Source organism: Pocillopora damicornis, chromosome 2, assembly GCF_964200805.1.
Source record: "Pocillopora damicornis chromosome 2, jaPocDami1.2, whole genome shotgun sequence".
Lineage (NCBI taxonomy): Eukaryota > Metazoa > Cnidaria > Anthozoa > Scleractinia > Pocilloporidae > Pocillopora > Pocillopora damicornis.
The window spans coordinates 16,728,029-16,744,595 of record NC_142671.1 but is presented as its reverse complement, the minus strand read 5'-3'; the positions used below and the strand labels follow the sequence as shown (position 1 = coordinate 16,744,595).

Genomic DNA, 16,567 nt, shown 5'->3' with positions numbered 1-16,567 from the left:
AGTGGCTCAAGGATTGATGATTCATCAACAGCAGGATCGGCAAGTGGCTCGTAGAGGGTGGACATAGACCCGGTGAAGTCAAAAGGCGTACTCTCAGCGACAGGCGTACTCTCAGACAGCGACATGGACAGACAGGTAACACAGCGCCAGTCGATGGAAGCACCAGTTTGCTCAGCAAAACGGTAATCACACTGGGATTCCCGTTCCACAAGTACGATGTTGCCGGCGAAAACAACTATCAAATTGGAGGCCTTGCTGACGTGCTCGTATTGGATTCTGGCAAGCAATACATTCTGCAGACATGTTAACGATGACGCGAATTTTAACTGTTTGATAAAGTAGCGATTGAAGCTCAATGCTGATTTGATAATCGAGTAAGAGTCGACCACCTTGTATACAGTTCCCTTCGATCAAATTTTCAATTTGGTAAAAAACGCGCTTGGATTGGTCACTAATTGATTACTGAAGTCTCACCTCCATTAAAGTTCGCACATTGTGTGGGTAGTAGATGTGACAAGAAAAGAACAATACAGTCTTAATTAATGAAGTTGAACTGGAAAACTAAAAGCAGTTTGAGGCGTCACGTTGCAAGTTTACTAATCTAAGAGTGATAGAGAATCCTTTAAGGACCATTTTGAGATAACAGAAGTTTTGTGCAACTACACGCGCAATAAAACAGTTGAGGAGAGTATCTCTCAACTCAACGACGATCGTAGGCATTTGGTAAGAGCAGAAGTAAGTAGCATACTCAGGCGTGCTAAACCTCCTCCCAATAACATTCAAAAGGATGTTTTCAATGCGCTTATAGCTCTCAAAAAGGATCCGGACAGGCTCGTATTATCTGCTGACAAGGGTAATTGTGTTGTGGTTATGGACAAACAACAATATCACGACAAAGCTTTGTCTCTGCTTAATGACAAGAGTACGTATGCTGTCTTAAACTCTGATCCTACCAGTACAACTCAAAGAAAGTTAAACAAAATGTTGCTTGATTTGAAAAAAGCTGGTAATATTAGTGACTCTACGTACAAAATGTTATACAGTAGTGACGGCTTATGTCCACATTTTTATGGCTTACCTAAAATTCATAAACTGGGAATTCCTTTGAGACCCATAGTCTCTTTTGTTAATTCTCCGACTTATGCTATTTCTGGTTATCTTGCGAGAATTTTGTCGCCTGTTGTTGGGAATACTGATTACACTGTCAAAAATTCCTGCGAATTTGCGGATTTCATAAGAGATAAAACTCTTAACGCTTTTGAAGAATTAGTATCTTTCGACGTTGTTTCGCTCTTCGCTAAAATCCCAGTTGATCTTGCCGTTAAGGTTGCGGAGGAGAGACTCAGAGAAGATGCTTCCCTGGGACAAAGAACTTCTTTGCCTGTGGAGGATATTATTCATCTGTTGTTTTTTTTGCCTCAAAATCACGCAATTCACATATAACGGCACCTACTATCAACAAGTTTTTGGTACAGCGATGGGTTCGCCCGTCTCTGCTGTCATTGCCAACATGGTAATGGAAGACGTGGAAGAAAGGGCGTCTACTTGGCTTCCACTTCTCATTGACATCATAACCCTTCATACTCGGCGAGCACACACAAACGTTAAAGACTGTCTAAACAGTTTACGAATGAGAAACATCGCCTTCAGTGCATTAGTCACTTTGGGAATAATATGCGTCACCTCCAAGTCTTCGATTGCTTATGCTTGGTATGCAGGGAAAGTAACTTAGATGTGATTAATAAGAACTATAAGGAAAGGAATCGCCCAGTCCTTACTATGAGCTCTAGGGGGGACCAGTCTCGTTTCCCGTTCATACATCGGACCATTCTCACGGCCACGATAGTCTACCATGGTGGTTGCCGTTCCACCCTTTCTCGACTCATTCTTAAACTGTAATCTTACGCATAACATGCAATTAATACAAGGTAGAGTAAGAGCACAATTAAAAACACGGTAAAGTGAGAGCACAATTCTAGACTAGGAAGCAAGGAAGATATTTCTGTGGCCCCTTTGCTATAAAACAAACCCACCACTAACGTATACACGGTAAGTAAAGATTTTCTTATTCAGAAAATTCAGTAACCTCCCAGCTTCTAGAGGGTTCTTATGTATTTTTTCACAAATACTCTTGAAGAGTTAATCGCAACTTTTTCTATGAGCTGTAAATGAACATTTATTTGTCATAAATTTTGATTTAAAAAAAAACATTAAATACTTTCTCATAACAAATATAGTTATTTACTTTGGTTATTTAGTTAATCTCTAATTTGAAAAATATACTGAAATTTGTTCCTCTAGATTTACTTCACAAAGAAAACAGTTGGAGGAAGACCACTTGTAAGAGTTTGGTTTTAAGCTTACACCAACAATCTCCAGGTTTTAAAAAGCAAAACAACTTCATTTGAGTTAACTTAAAAAATCACTTGATGTCTTAGTGAAGCGTCCTCGTGAAAAAAGCACTTGAACAAGATACTACGGCGATTCATTCCGTCAATTCCAACTTTTTCTACCCCTAAAGTATTTTTTAGCTTCATGCAAGTTCTTTTTCTGTGAGGGTTCGGGCGCCGACCTCTTTGGTGGTGGGCTAACTTCCCTGATTGCTCTTCCTCTTAGAGCGCTGACATTCGGAGTCATTGCATGCGCTGATCGTTTACGAACTCCTCTGTTAGAGTTCTTGAACAGATCAGGTGGGGCTTCAATGACTTGAGGACCCAGCGCAGGAGGATGCCGTTGCCGCACTCCCTCTGCTACTTGTTCAACGCTTCGCACAGAGGTACGTTTTTCATCGAGGGAGAGAGTACGCCTTAGGCCGGATGAATTTGAAGGGTTTGATAATCGTGATGTTCCTGGCCCCATTGAAAGGGTAAAAGGGTCATTTGAAAGCCCTGACGCACTAGGGAAAGATAACGCGTTTGCAGCTTTAGCTGTAGACGCTTGAGGTCTTTTTGAATGACCATTACTTTCTGATCCAATTTTCAAGGACAAAGTTTCAGAGCTTCGCCTCAACGTTAAAGGTTTTGATGACCATGACGTATTGGAACGAGATGATGAACCACTGGCCGTGCCAAGTTCCTTGTGGACATATGCGTTGTCTAGCGGAATTGATGAAGTCGAGAGCAGGCGAGATGCATTGGAAGGCCTAGATGATACCAAAGAGAACCCAGGGGACGTGGGTTGCGAGAGACTTAATGACTCAGTTAGAGCCTGGTCGACGGGCGACCTAGTATTAACTGGTGACCACACACGCTGGGCCGGTGAAGACCTTGCAGTTACTTCTTTTTCTTGTCGATACAGCTTGTAAAAATAACCCCTTTGATGTGACCTATTGTTTTGGATGACATTATGCAGCACAGGATTGGACGTGTCAATTTCAAGTGAGTTATACGAATCAATTTCCCCGGAATCAGAATTTGAATCCATGAACGTAAAAGTAGAGGCGGTTTCAACAACATTAGTAGCTCTAACATCTAGTCCATTATCACTTTTTTTCGGCTTCATCTGCTTTCCATGTACACTACCTTCAGAGGAATGACGGGGCGATTGCTTCTCGATGGCAATGTTTCGAGAAACATTATTTATCCCTTTACAAGATGAGCCCTTAAAATTCGCTTTGTCCTTGTTTGATTTGACTTTGTCATCATCTGATTTCTTTGGGCTTCGCCCTTCTGATCTTTTCTGGTATGCATTCCCTTCCCGATGCAATGATCGACGTGTAGAATGCTTTGACTCCTTTTCGACTGACTGATTTCCCACATGATCTTCGGATCTGGGGAGTTGTTTACAATCCTTAGTAGATAATTGTTGATGACGATTTCTGGAGTGGGTTCTTTCCTCACCACCATTCCCTTCCCTACTCATGCTCTTAGCATTGACAATTTCACTTCTTGTAGAATGACTGTTCAAGGATGGCTCACTTCTAGTGGAGTTCGCATTAATGCCAGTTGCCTCTCGGAGTTTGGTTTCTGAAGAGTTAACCGATTTTTCCGCCTGACGCCTCCCATTTCTTTGACCCGGTGCTTCCATCCCACCACTAAATTCTTGTTGCCTACCAGACACGTTCCCAGGCGCATGCTCAGGGTCCACTGCCATATCACTACTGCTGGAACGGTGATTACCAATCCTTCTCAAAGACGGGTTAGGCTTCTCAGCCCGTGGGTCTTTGGCAGGTGAATGATCTATCTTGACTGATTCAATGGAAAGAATCGACTGTACCTCTGATGAAGATTTGACTGGAAAGAAACATCCTCTCTTTTCCGCATTTTCTATCAAAGCTCTCCAATCTGGGGATCCTCCCTGATAAAATACGAAGGAAGGACGTGGCAGTTATTACTAAAGTTGTTTTTGGAATCAGAGAATGCCGGCTATGAGGATAAAACAATAATTGCGTATATTTTCCCACCTTCAGAGTTTCCATATGACCAAAAACATACAGGGCATGTCGAGCCCTTGTTAAGGCTACATTCATTCGTTGTCTGTCGGTAAGAAATCTGCGAAAGAGAAGCATAATAAATCGGGCAGGAACGTCAACTAGCATCCTTCCATGCAGCAATTCGACGTTTTTAGAAAGACACGACATAGTCAGCCAATGGAACTTATATTAATCAAATGACACTGTATGAGTCACAAGTTAAATGGGTCCAAAATCTATAGGCTTACACAAAGTGTTATAATGGCCGACTAGGAAAGGTTTTCAGGTAATGATAATCGTAAACAAACGCACCCTATGGAACCACGACACAGCTGCGCTCGAACACAACTCAAAATGATGACATCCTTCTCTCTTCCCTGGAAATGGAAAAAAAAAAGCAACAGTGTACTTCACATTCTACAGGAGCTGTATAGAGTGGAACGCAGGAGCAATTTCAATGGTCGAAGAGTTTCAACAAACCTGAAAGCCATCCACAGTGTTGACCTCAATCGCAGCACTTCTTGTAGAAAGATCCCTGCAAAACATGGACAACAGGGTTTCTACAAAATGGATAAGCATAAGCAAATGCCTCTTGTAGAATCTTAAGTTTTGAGCCAAAGCTCTCAGCAGAAGTCTGTGGGCTAGCTGTGTCTTCAAGATAGCCAAATCATGATTACAATGTTTCGCCAAATAGAATACCGACTTTAGATAAGAGAAAACTGCTTCTTAAGTAAAGCAAGTCGGAGACACTCTAACCAAATGGTAACTTCCCTAGGATACGGATCAAAAGGTTAATGAGCAGTTAGAGTTGCGCGCAGTTGCTACATATAAAACTAATTCAAGCCACAGCTAAAACAACTGTGGTTCAGGACTATTCCTTTCTTGCCTTTTGTCACAAATAATTTCAATTCCGTTGAAGCAACGTCTTGCTTCACTTCAGCTAAAATAAGGGGTTATACCATCTAACCGATGTTCACCAATGAAGACTTAACATACACATTATTCACCTAAGTCTCCCTTGGATCTCCACTTTCTGTTTCCGATATGGTGTGATAATGCCAATGCTTTCAGAGTTTAAAGTATTTGTCAAATCGTAGCACAAATTTACAATGATATCAGCCTCGACGGGATTCCACAAAGCGCTGAAAAAAAGGGGACTCAGAACAATCAGTGGACTATACTACTTTAATACTGTACCCTAATCTAAGTTCGTTTCCTAATGCCTAATCGGTTACTGTACCATTTATTAGAATAAAGATTATTTAGATAACATAATACATATATGTATGACACAACAAGATGATACTACATATGTAAATAAATTGTACCCTATGAAAACTGCTCTAGATTGATGCGTTAAATTAAGCAAAAAATAGTTTAGGCAAGGCTAAAACCAAGACAATGCAGCGCTTTCATCGATATAGAGTTGGACACTCCCAGGAGGCCTGCAGGAAAAAGCGATGCGTCGCTCAATTTGCGTTGCTACTGTGTATCCCATCCCTTTTTCCCTTGCACACTTAGGGTAATTAATTATTCCCCTCATAGGTTGGACGGTGTTGTGTTAACAGCACCTGGAAGTGAGCTGTGGCTCGGTTGCCATCGTGAACTTCTTGCCGCTGAGAAACTGCCTTCCTTTACCATTACCTTTGCAACATCTATCCTACTATCCCATCTACGACTATTGACTAAGAGTTTTAACTGAAAACATCGAGAGCAAAATTAAAGCTCGTGATGGCGCTTTTGTGATATTGCTTTATTTAACAGTCGAATTCTGATTTGTGGTATCCTTAGTTTCTCGAAACTCACGAGAATTCGAACCAAAGAGGTTTGAACACTTAAATTAAAACAATTTAGTGATAAGGACGATCTCTGTACAATTAATATTTTCTAGTTTGCTGATTTGTGATATCATTAGTTTCACTCACAAGAATTCAAACCAAAAAGATTTAAACACTTAAAATAAACAATTAAAGTGGTTGAAACGACTCATATACAATAATTGTTTGCAAGTTTGCTGATTGGTAATATCCTTAGTTTCTCGAAACTCACAAGAATTCGAACCAAAAAGGTTTCAGCACTAAGTTAACACATTTTAAGTTGTTGAGAAAATCTAAGTACAATAGATGTTGCTAGTTGGCAAGGCTTCTAAAGATAACACCAACATTGCTTCACCATCCATCTTGCCAAAATGGTTGCATTTGCTCACCCTCTATCCTGGCATATCTCTCTTCCATTAACAACGTCAAAGAGTGCATAGTGCTTCACCAGAGGAAACTGTCTCTGCTCTACTGATCTAGAGTGTAAAATACGCACATCCAAGACGGATATTATAAGTGTTTGTTTCGGGCTTATAAAAAAGCAGATGATCCCAGATATGAACCTAACGGCGACTTTATCTTATTCCTTTCTTGAACCATCGGAACAGGGGGTCATTCAGAGAAAGTCCGTCTGTCAATCAGTCAGTCAGTCCGTCAAACTTGTTTTGGAGTCACGCATAAGCAATTCATCACTACGTGGACCTAGCAGCGACCTATCCTCATCACCCTGTCACTTTGTCCGTCCGTCCGTTCATGAGTAAATAAGTCAGTCAGTCAATTAGCGACATGGGACACCGATGGGTCAAATGAGAGCAAAGAAAGAAAGGTGAATGCTCAAAAATGAAACGATAATAAAGAACAACAGAGCACTTCTATATAAAATTGAGAAACAATATCAAACCTATGGCTTCTCAGGAAGTTATTGTACACATGTGAAGAAGGGAAAGCCGCAATCTCTGGATGCATCCGGTACTGTTCTTCCAACATCAGTACTGGCTTCTCCATTTCTACAAACATCAACAAACGTTGAATGAGCAACATGAGAAACAAGGCCATCTAATTTAGACTATTCGTTCAGGAGTCAGATGTAAGGAAGACTAGGGGGTAAAATGAAGATACTTTCTCGTAATACGCACTGCATTGGTGGACAGTATTGCTTGAAACATGCTGGGCTAAAAGAATCAATGGAGTTGCAAATATATACTGCCTCGACCCTATTCAAGCCAGTTTATTACCTTTGGAGGTTTTATAAGGATAGAAGATAAAACAAATCGAATAGTGAATGCTTGGTTTCATGAGGATAGAATATATAATAGATCGAATGGTGAAGGCTTGCAGAAGTGTGAGAAAACAGACAAATTAAGAGTGCTTAGAGAGATAGAAATCGCTTAAAATTGCACGTTTACAGCTCTACGTAACTTGCATACTAATTGTTAGTCAAACCTCCCTTTAAAATATCAAAGCATATGCAGATAAGTCTGAAAACTTAAGTGACAATACAGCTAGTCCTGAATTGGAATATTAATTGGTTTGCATAAGGCTACTACACAATGGTAAGATTCTACTTGGAATTCGATACAGAAGCATCATTACTGATTCAGAAGCTCACAGGCTGAATTTGGAGGGAATCATCAGGTCATAGCACAGGTTTTGTGGACTCAAAAGGAGGGTGCTTGTTCATTACAATGTTATAATTCTATTGCATGTTTACAGCTCTACGTTTTAAACACTTCCCAAGGACACAAATGGTACACTCGTGCCGATGCCCTGTAAGTCCATTAAACGCTATCACACCTCATAGGTTCAATAAGAAGAGAAGTATGAGTAAAGGAAACGAACATTTAATGTTTAGATAGCATCTACCCTTGCAGAAACAGCTAAGAGCGGCATTTGAAGACACTAGTACAATGCAGAGTTTTAGCGAAACGTAAAGGACCGGGTTATCTTTGGATAGCGTGTGGTACTGACTTCTGCAGCATAGCACTACTCCTTGGAGGCTTTACTAAATTTTGTAGCCCAGTGCAACTTACGTTGACACCTACTAGTACTTAACAAGGAAATGGGAATATTTTTCATAGTCTGTTGCTTTCACTGGAATCGTGCCACCTCATAACACACAACTAGAATTCTATTCCAAGATAAACGATTGGCGTCACGCCCATAACCCCAGTTTAATGAAGAAAACAGTGTTGGTGCGGTACATGCAGCTATTTCCTTCTTAATAGCCGAACTCTTCTGCGAGAGATGCAAAGACAAACGAGAGCAAGGCCTGGTAAAGTGAGATAAGTAAAAGAAGCCCACTTCCAAGTGTTAGAGATGTGAAAAAAAAGAAGAAATAATAAGGAATGAGATACTGAAGGTTTCGCCCCTAATTCCTTTTTGCATCGCCCGAGTTGCCCCAGTAACTTGACTATGAAAATGGCAAAATCATTGCTTGAAACTGGCAGACAATCGCCCTCAAAGTCAAGCTTAGTTACAAATTGAGAGTTTTGGGACCAGCCTGATAAATTGGTCACGTTCTGAAGTAATGTTTTTTATTTTTCTTTCACTGATGCCTACTGTGAAAGCGATATGATGGCTTGTTGACAGGGTAGATGATAAGAAAGCGTATACTTGTATTCGTCGACCCTTCTTTACTCTTCACAGTTACATCATTATCCAGCAGCTCGTCTGGATCTAGCACTTGGGTTCAAATTGAAGACACCCGGGAGGATTTTGATACTTTTGGGATTTTCTGGCACAAGAGCTGTTTAGTAACCCGGTGCCTTGTCCGCTCGTCAGTCCATGTTGCGGGCTTAGATGATGCAGTGAATTGAGTTTAATAAAGAAAGGGCGAGTTCAAACGAGGCAAACAGGATCCAAGGATTGTTATGGTTAGGAAATTGAATAATCTCCTACCACTAGAGAAAGAGACAGAGAGAAAAGATATCTTAGGGGGAGAGACGTTTACAACCTAAAGGACTGAAATTGTTTCTCAGTCCTACACCGGATGGGTGCACCAGAGTCCGGTACGCTTATCATTAGGGAGCTGTCTTTCCCACTTCTTCATTTCATCGTGATTAAAACGAGTAATGACTCAATTGGGTGAAGGGTGATTCCGATATCCACCCTAGAAAAGTTAGGAGAGAAGTGATTTTCAAACGTTATATCCCTGATATTCATCCAGAACACTCTCCAAACGATACCGCCCACTTATCCCCAACTTAAACGTGCTTTATCGCTTTGACTATAACTTTTAAGATTTTTAAAACAATATAACAAACCTAAGCAGCACGTCTCCCCTACCCCCCCCCCCCATTCATGGTTCCCTATCTCTTGCGAAAATCTCTGTGTACCCACCCCTTCTGTCAAAATTTCTTGCCAGCCCCTTTCACCTTCTATACATAAATTGAGCAGCCATCTCACATGACGAGACGCACCAAATTAACAAACTATACAACTCACGCTTCTTTTAATATGAGCGTGTTGATGTTTGGATTCCAAATACCATGACCAATCCTTGCCGTTTTTCCTTGATATGGATATGTAGACACTTTAAACCCTTTTCCCGATGATTTTGTATTCCTTAAACAATAGCTTCCTTGTACAGAGTTTCGTATCTTTTCCTGTTTGTTAATGTATCAGCACGATTGTCCACAACGTCTTTTAAAATATGCTCTTGTCCACCTCTTGCTTCTGTGTATCCCTGAGATAGAGCCCATTCTCCGTTGATCTCGACGCACAAAAAAAAATTCCAAGAGCAAAGAAATATCCCCATACATTCAACAATCCCGCGCTGCAGAGCTTTTTTTCAATCGCAATTCAAACTATCCGAAAAACGTGAAAATATCACGATTGAAAACCATATGACAACTACAGGAGAGTTGCCACGATCGCGGTCGTTGCTGATAACTTTCGAAGGTACTGTGAAACATCTTTGTAGCACACTGCCCCAAAAGCTTGAGATCTTGACTAGTAAAATCATAACAAGGGGTTACCCTGCCGGGCAACAGCATCAGTATTATAAAATTTCTTTCTTGTCAACGTAGAAGAGATGAAAGGTTCCCAACAATCATTAGACTATTTCCCATAAGCCTGTTTGCTTTGCTTCATTTTCAAGATAAATATCCTCCATTTTGGACTCTATCGTAGACCTGTTACGTATCACGAGAAGACGTGAAACTTCGCTTCTTTAAACGGCTCACCACCATGATGATAGACTTTTCAAAATTCAAAAAAATTACAGCTGATGGTAAATAGCGATGTTCTTTTGATTATCAGACAAGAACATGTTAAACAGTTATTCCACTGCTATTTGTCAATTTCCCCACTTTTTAAGCGCAAAGATACAAACGTGGTGCAGGTATTTAAATACGCTCCTCTTGTAAATCCCTGTGTTACTGAAACCTTCCCCAGTTATTACCTCAACATTTGACCTAGAGTTTTACAGCCCCAAATGTGAAAATTTATCAAGCGGTCTGCTGTATTAAGGCTACATTGTTTTAATGGTCGGGTCTGTTTTTCATGCTCAGTAAAGCCCACTGGGGCTGGACATTGTGCTAGTATAAAAGCCACATACATTGTGTACAAAAAGGGCAATAATTATCAAGTAATAAGAATCGAGTCATACAATTACATTTTAAAAATGTGCCTTTTCTTACTTAAGACCACACGCAAATCACAAGTTATAAAAGAAGATGATACGAAAGCCTATAGGTGAACTTACCTTCTTTATGATATCTGAAGAATCTGTAAAGTCTTTCAAACATGGATCTTGCAAATAACTTCTCCTTTGCTCTCTAAGAACGTTAGGAGAAGATAAGGAAAGGTTATCATGTTTTCGTCTGGCTTCAAAACGTTCTTTAAAATTGAAGCTCATCCCATTCTTATTCAAATTATGGATATGCTATGCTTAGCGGAAGCGCCAGAAACAAATCAGGAAAAAAAAAATTAAAATGTGCCAGAGGTCAATCACTAACTGAGAGCACGAATGAGTTGCCTCCAATCATATGTAAAACAGGAACAAACGTAACAAAAATTGGTTTGTTGGTATGGCCAAAAAAGATGGATCGCAAAACCATAAAGGAGAATAAGACTGGAAAACAACTGAAAAAACTGACTTGACTGAAGCTAAACAAATCCGTTTAAGGAAGGCACAAAAGAAAGGAAGTAGTAAAGATTTGTCAACTTTTTTTTGACATACCCCAGACAGTACAGTGCAAGGCAACTGCTCAGGATCGCCGACAAGAACCACTTTAGACGCCTGGAAGCAGAGTGGTATCAGTAAATCCAGTTCATTGGACTGACAGGCCTGTAAAAAGTTACATCACTCACTTCACTGTATGTTTTTAGAGGAATTGATTAAATTGAGTGTTAGTCGAGAGTGCTTTGGTTCTGTTTTAACTTCGGTTTAACAAATCAACAATAGTTTGGCGTGGTCTGTACTCTAATCGACAACGATATTCATCGTAACAGTGGTCACAATATTGTGGACTCAAGAGGCGCATTAATGGCAATAATTTCGCGATCTAATTGTTGCCTCGAGTTTTCACCCCCTCCTTTTAAAAGTATCTCCTGTTGTAACAGATAATTTCCATCGTTTATTATTTTTTATAGTGCGGCACTCAGTCGAAAATCGCTCAACCATAGAAGGTCAATCACTAACTGAGAGACTAGATTTAAGTTTTTAAAACCAAAATGTTTTAAAAAAAAGCAACGTCATATTCAGCACCATTTTGGTCATGAAATATTTGAAAATGAAATCTTATCCCATAGACGTAAGATAAAGTATCTCTCTTGGAGTTATCTTACCTCATCCACAATAACGCAGGTGAAATGGGGATAGATACGCCTGCAAAAGGGGAGAAACATTAAATATAAATATAAAAACTAACAAGTAATCTTGTGACCGTTGAAGCAGATCAGTCCTAACCGTCCTTCCAGGTCCTGCTTTAAGCTGGTGCTACCAGCCCCACTGAGAGTTGTACAGATAATATCAGCACGATAGAGGATCTCCTTTCTTATACTTGATTCTTTTCTACGTTTGTTAGCTTGCTCTGCCCTTTGTTCCCGGAATTTCTTTTGCAGGGTTCGTACTGCGTCCATAAGATTTAACTTCTCCTTTTCCAATTTCTCCAGTTGCTGCTCGCAAATCAATAAAAAGAAAGGAAATAAGTTTAGAAGTTTAAATACCTCTCTATGATTTCTACCAGTTCTCAATTAATGCTGATAGTGATATAAACTGGGTTTTAGCTTTCCACCTTTTCTACAATACAACAACAAGTACAACAACAAACCAACGAAAACAAACACAAATAAACAAAAACACAACACAAGGCTGAGATGTGTACTTCGTGTGATGTGTGAGGTGAACTTTTTAACTTCGTTATCTTGCGTTCCAATTTCTTCTCTCTATCGTCAATGACTGCCAGACTTTCCTTGGTTTTGTTTAATCTGTCCTCCGTTTCGGAAGATGACTGATCGACCACGAGCTTTGTCATACTGTCTAATGAGAACTTCAAAACCCCCGGGTGGATATATGATTTACGGCCCACTCGCACCAGACACAAATCTCCACAGTTGTTAGAGATTGCTTGAAAAGAGAAAACGAAAATAATATTCAAATGCCTCAATAAGTCGCGTCGTACAGAAAAGTACATCATGTTGAATACCTCTACGGCTGCCACAATAAAAGAATGACGCTTAAGATATATACACGGATCAAACCGGCTTCTTCTTGCATATGCTCCTCTTTATGCGTCTTCCTTCAAATGTCAACATATTCAATTGCTACTTCGGTAACTGGTTTGAACCCAAGAGTAAAATTAGTCGCATTCCTCAATTCTATCGATACCATCCAAAACTTTTGCACGAAAACTTGGAAAGCAAGCACCTCGATCGTAATCAACTGCATTAAATGTGCAAGGTAAGAGACAAGACAAACAAACAAAGGGCAAGTGATTTACATCAGAAAGCTTACTTTTGTAGCTGAAGTAACCTTCACATTTCACTAACCTCTCTTGACATCATCTTGACGGTTACATCGCCTGTTTTTCTCCTTATCGTGACGATTTTGAAGTCGAATCTGAACTTTTGCAAACCGACCAATCAACTCGTCAATGGCAGCATTAGATGGGGCACACAAGAGAATTCTCACTTTGTTTCGAACACTTCCATTTGATGAGGTAGCTGTGGTCTGTCCTGGAAATTCTTGACCCCGCTACGAAAAAAACAAACAAACAAAGCTCATGTGGCTCACAGAAGTTCAAAATTTAGGGCGGCGCAGCTCGGTACCATAACGTTTAACGTGTAAAACACAGTTCAAAAGTCGAGTCTTACTTCATTTTTGCCTGTTTTCACATAAAGAGCAATAAGGTAATGACAAGTTGTTGTAGGTAAGAATAGACGTGGAACTCCAGACGTTAGGCAAAAAACTTACATTAAGTATCTCCTTGACAAGACCCACAATCGTGTACGATTTTCCTGTCCCCGGAGGGCCTTGAACGAGACAAATGCGTGGTATAGGATAGGGATTATGGACAGCATTGGCCGCAGTTGAGATGACCCTTTCTTGTGATTCGTTGTATTCCTTGTAAAGATGAATAGTTCATTTAAGGTAAGCATTAAGATGTTTCACGATTAATATAATATCAATCCTTGCCATTTTTTCCCTATGTAGATGGCGGAGATGGTTTAGCAATTTTGCACAGTGGCAATTGAACTACCTTTGTTTGTCTTTTTCTTGCCAACATGAAGAATTCATTAGGAAAGTGATCTACCGGCACCAAAAAAAAAACCAAAACAAACAAAAAAGTGAAAAATAGGGTGATCGTGCAACCAATTGCTATGTTCTCAGACCAAATTAGAAAAGTGGCTATCACCGTTCATTACACAGCGTGGCATACACTTGTTAAGAGTGCTACATATCAGTAAGGATGCGCGATGAAAAATTGGCATGAACATCCAAGAGTAGTTACCACACACCTGCACGCGAACGTAACCTATTTACCACGTTGCACTCACCGCGATGTTACTCGTGTTTCGGTATCCCACCCGTAGCTTGGTAAAAACGATCATGAACCCAATGTGAAAATATTTCGTATGCTGTCGAACGCGTTTTCGAGATTTCCACATTTTGTGGAATAAGTAGTACGATGTACGCCGTTATACTTAGGGCTAGGAAAATTAAGGGGGCTACAGGGGAACACTGGAAAACGACTAGGGACACAATTTCGCAGATGTCCTTTCCCTGCGTAAAACCAAGGAAAAAGGTGACGCCAGTACGCTGGCTACTTCCCCGTTACTTGTAGTACCTGAGCGACATGGGGTATTGTACGATAATCATCGGAGCAGAAATAAATTGCTCTCCGCGGTCTAAGAATGTCGTTGGCCAATAGGCTCTTGCTAAATTGCATTAACGCAGACCACTGCCTCAGTGCTGTCAACAGGGACGTCACAACCTGTACTTGAAGGCGACAGTTCCTTGCAGGTCGGAAGTTTGACGCAGTTTTAATGGTCAAGCTCAGATCAAACGTCGCCACAACAGCTTCTACAGAACAAACGCTTAAAGGTAAAAAACTTTTAAAGTCACAGACTTAGACAAATCATCCTGACAGAACAAATATTAATTTGTCACACAATGTGAAATAAACCTAGCAGAAAGCTATGCCGAGTTTTTAATTGGTACTTCTTCGATTCCACTGGACTCTAACAATTCCAAGACCTAAAAATCAATTCTTCGCACAGTATCCTTTTCATTTCTTACCTTTTCAGGTCTGAGACTTTCATGTCAATATAAAGAATAATACCGAACGAAACTTTTCTTTCCTCCCATTACCTATCCTCTTGGTTTCACGCCTGGAAGTAAAGGGGTCACGACTGTTCTTAAGCCAAGCTAATATTTGGTTGGCAAGAAACAAAAAAGTACAAAGGAAACAAAGTTCGTCTGTTAAACTCCTCAAACAATAACTTCCCGACTCGTACACATCACTGAGGTTGAAAAGTAAACATCATTTCAAGACAACATTTTATGGGAAGGAAACCATACCTTCCTCTCCACCACTAATTCCCAGACTACCCCGTCGTGACAGCTCAGCTCTTTGAAGAACTGACTTCTCCACCAATCCGAAAACTGCCGAGTTATTATCACTCCCATCTAAAAAAAACAAAACAAAGAAAAACAAAATAATGATAATAATAATAAAGTAAAATACAGCCATTATAAGAGTATGCGGAACTTTTGATGACTCGATGTCACGTTTCTCAAATTTCATTTTAAAGTACTTCTAATGGTCAACTGCCACTGGAATTTCATTTTCTGCTCCCTTCGAACAAAATCATTAATGATTCTAAGATAACTTTATTCAGCCTTTCTCAAATTATCAATTTTAAGGTAGCTCTATTGGCGACCTTTCATGATACTTTCATCGTTAGCTTCCTTTTGACAACAAACAAACAAACAATTGAAAAAGAACAATCACACACAAAAAAAACATTACAAAAAAAAAAAAAAACGAAACAAAAACTCTAGGTGCATTTCCAAAAAAATTCCCATGTGCTATTAAATACAAACACACTATAGTAATCCCATCAGTCGTTACCACAGTTGGTTGGAGGAACCGTTGGCAATTTTTTATGATAATCGCGAAAATTGAAACACACTTCATTTGAGTGTGATGTGGTTCAACGTTTTCCCCGGTTTTAGTTTTTGCTTTTGAGTATGGTAGTTCATTACATTGTGGGCGAATAAATAGAGAATGGTATTTTTTTCATCTTGTCACGAACGTGGGACAAAGAAAAAATTATCAGTCCTCACGAAGAATCGAACCTCAGACCTTCGCATTCCGCGCTAAGATGCTGTCACTGAGCCACAGAGACTCTATGGTAAGCAAGGCCCACTGCCATTAAAGACTATATCATACACCATATATCACCATTATAGACCCATTATGTTAGTAAATCTTCCTATTAAAATTGAGCCGCATTCGTTCCTTTTCCCTGCAGCCTTCACTAGGCATCAGTGAAGTGAGCAAGGCCATTGCATGATCGAGCTAAAAAATATCCCATCTTTCATATCAAATCCTGGTGATAAATCCAAATTGGAGCCAAGGAGAAAATTTCACCACATCAGACGTATCTTATTCACCTCTTCCATCAGCTGCAGAGCGCGTAACAAGAACCAAATCACTTTCCATCGGGAACAAAGCCCCTTTTTGTTGCTGTTCGTTAATAATACCACGGCAAGGAATGATCCAGAAACTATTGGCGTTACTTCCATCGAGAACATTCATGGTAACACACTTCCTGTTCACTTCCTTACCACCCCAGGAACCAAGAGCCTAAGATGAAAAATTGAGAGTTA

At 40.0% G+C, this 16,567-nt stretch overlaps 1 protein-coding gene across 3 annotated transcripts in view; it reads right to left on the bottom strand.

Annotated features, from left to right (window-relative positions):
• Window positions 1-2,150: 2,150 nt before the first annotated feature.
• LOC113676434 (uncharacterized) overlaps window positions 2,151-16,567 on the bottom strand; it is a 32,724-nt gene continuing 18,307 nt past the window's right edge. For 2 of the 3 annotated variants that reach the window (XM_027193091.2, XM_089197221.1), the window contains 17 exons: window positions 16,352-16,544; window positions 15,254-15,361; window positions 14,520-14,755; window positions 13,646-13,795; window positions 13,222-13,426; window positions 12,558-12,799; window positions 12,140-12,348; window positions 12,019-12,058; window positions 11,411-11,518; window positions 10,934-11,006; window positions 7,130-7,235; window positions 6,618-6,704; window positions 5,419-5,553; window positions 4,892-4,946; window positions 4,724-4,788; window positions 4,403-4,490; window positions 2,151-4,296 (listed from right to left, as the gene is read on the bottom strand). In XM_027193091.2, coding sequence (XP_027048892.2) covers window positions 2,494-4,296; window positions 4,403-4,490; window positions 4,724-4,788; window positions 4,892-4,946; window positions 5,419-5,553; window positions 6,618-6,704; window positions 7,130-7,235; window positions 10,934-11,006; window positions 11,411-11,518; window positions 12,019-12,058; window positions 12,140-12,348; window positions 12,558-12,799; window positions 13,222-13,426; window positions 13,646-13,795; window positions 14,520-14,755; window positions 15,254-15,361; window positions 16,352-16,544 — 3,903 coding nt within the window. In that variant the 3' untranslated portion in view covers window positions 2,151-2,493. Of the gene's footprint in view, window positions 4,297-4,402; window positions 4,491-4,659; window positions 4,789-4,891; window positions 4,947-5,418; window positions 5,554-6,617; window positions 6,705-7,129; window positions 7,236-10,933; window positions 11,007-11,410; window positions 11,519-12,018; window positions 12,059-12,139; window positions 12,349-12,557; window positions 12,800-13,221; window positions 13,427-13,645; window positions 13,796-14,519; window positions 14,756-15,253; window positions 15,362-16,351; window positions 16,545-16,567 lie in introns of all 3 variants that reach the window. The other variant, XR_016183899.1, reaches the window with a different exon arrangement.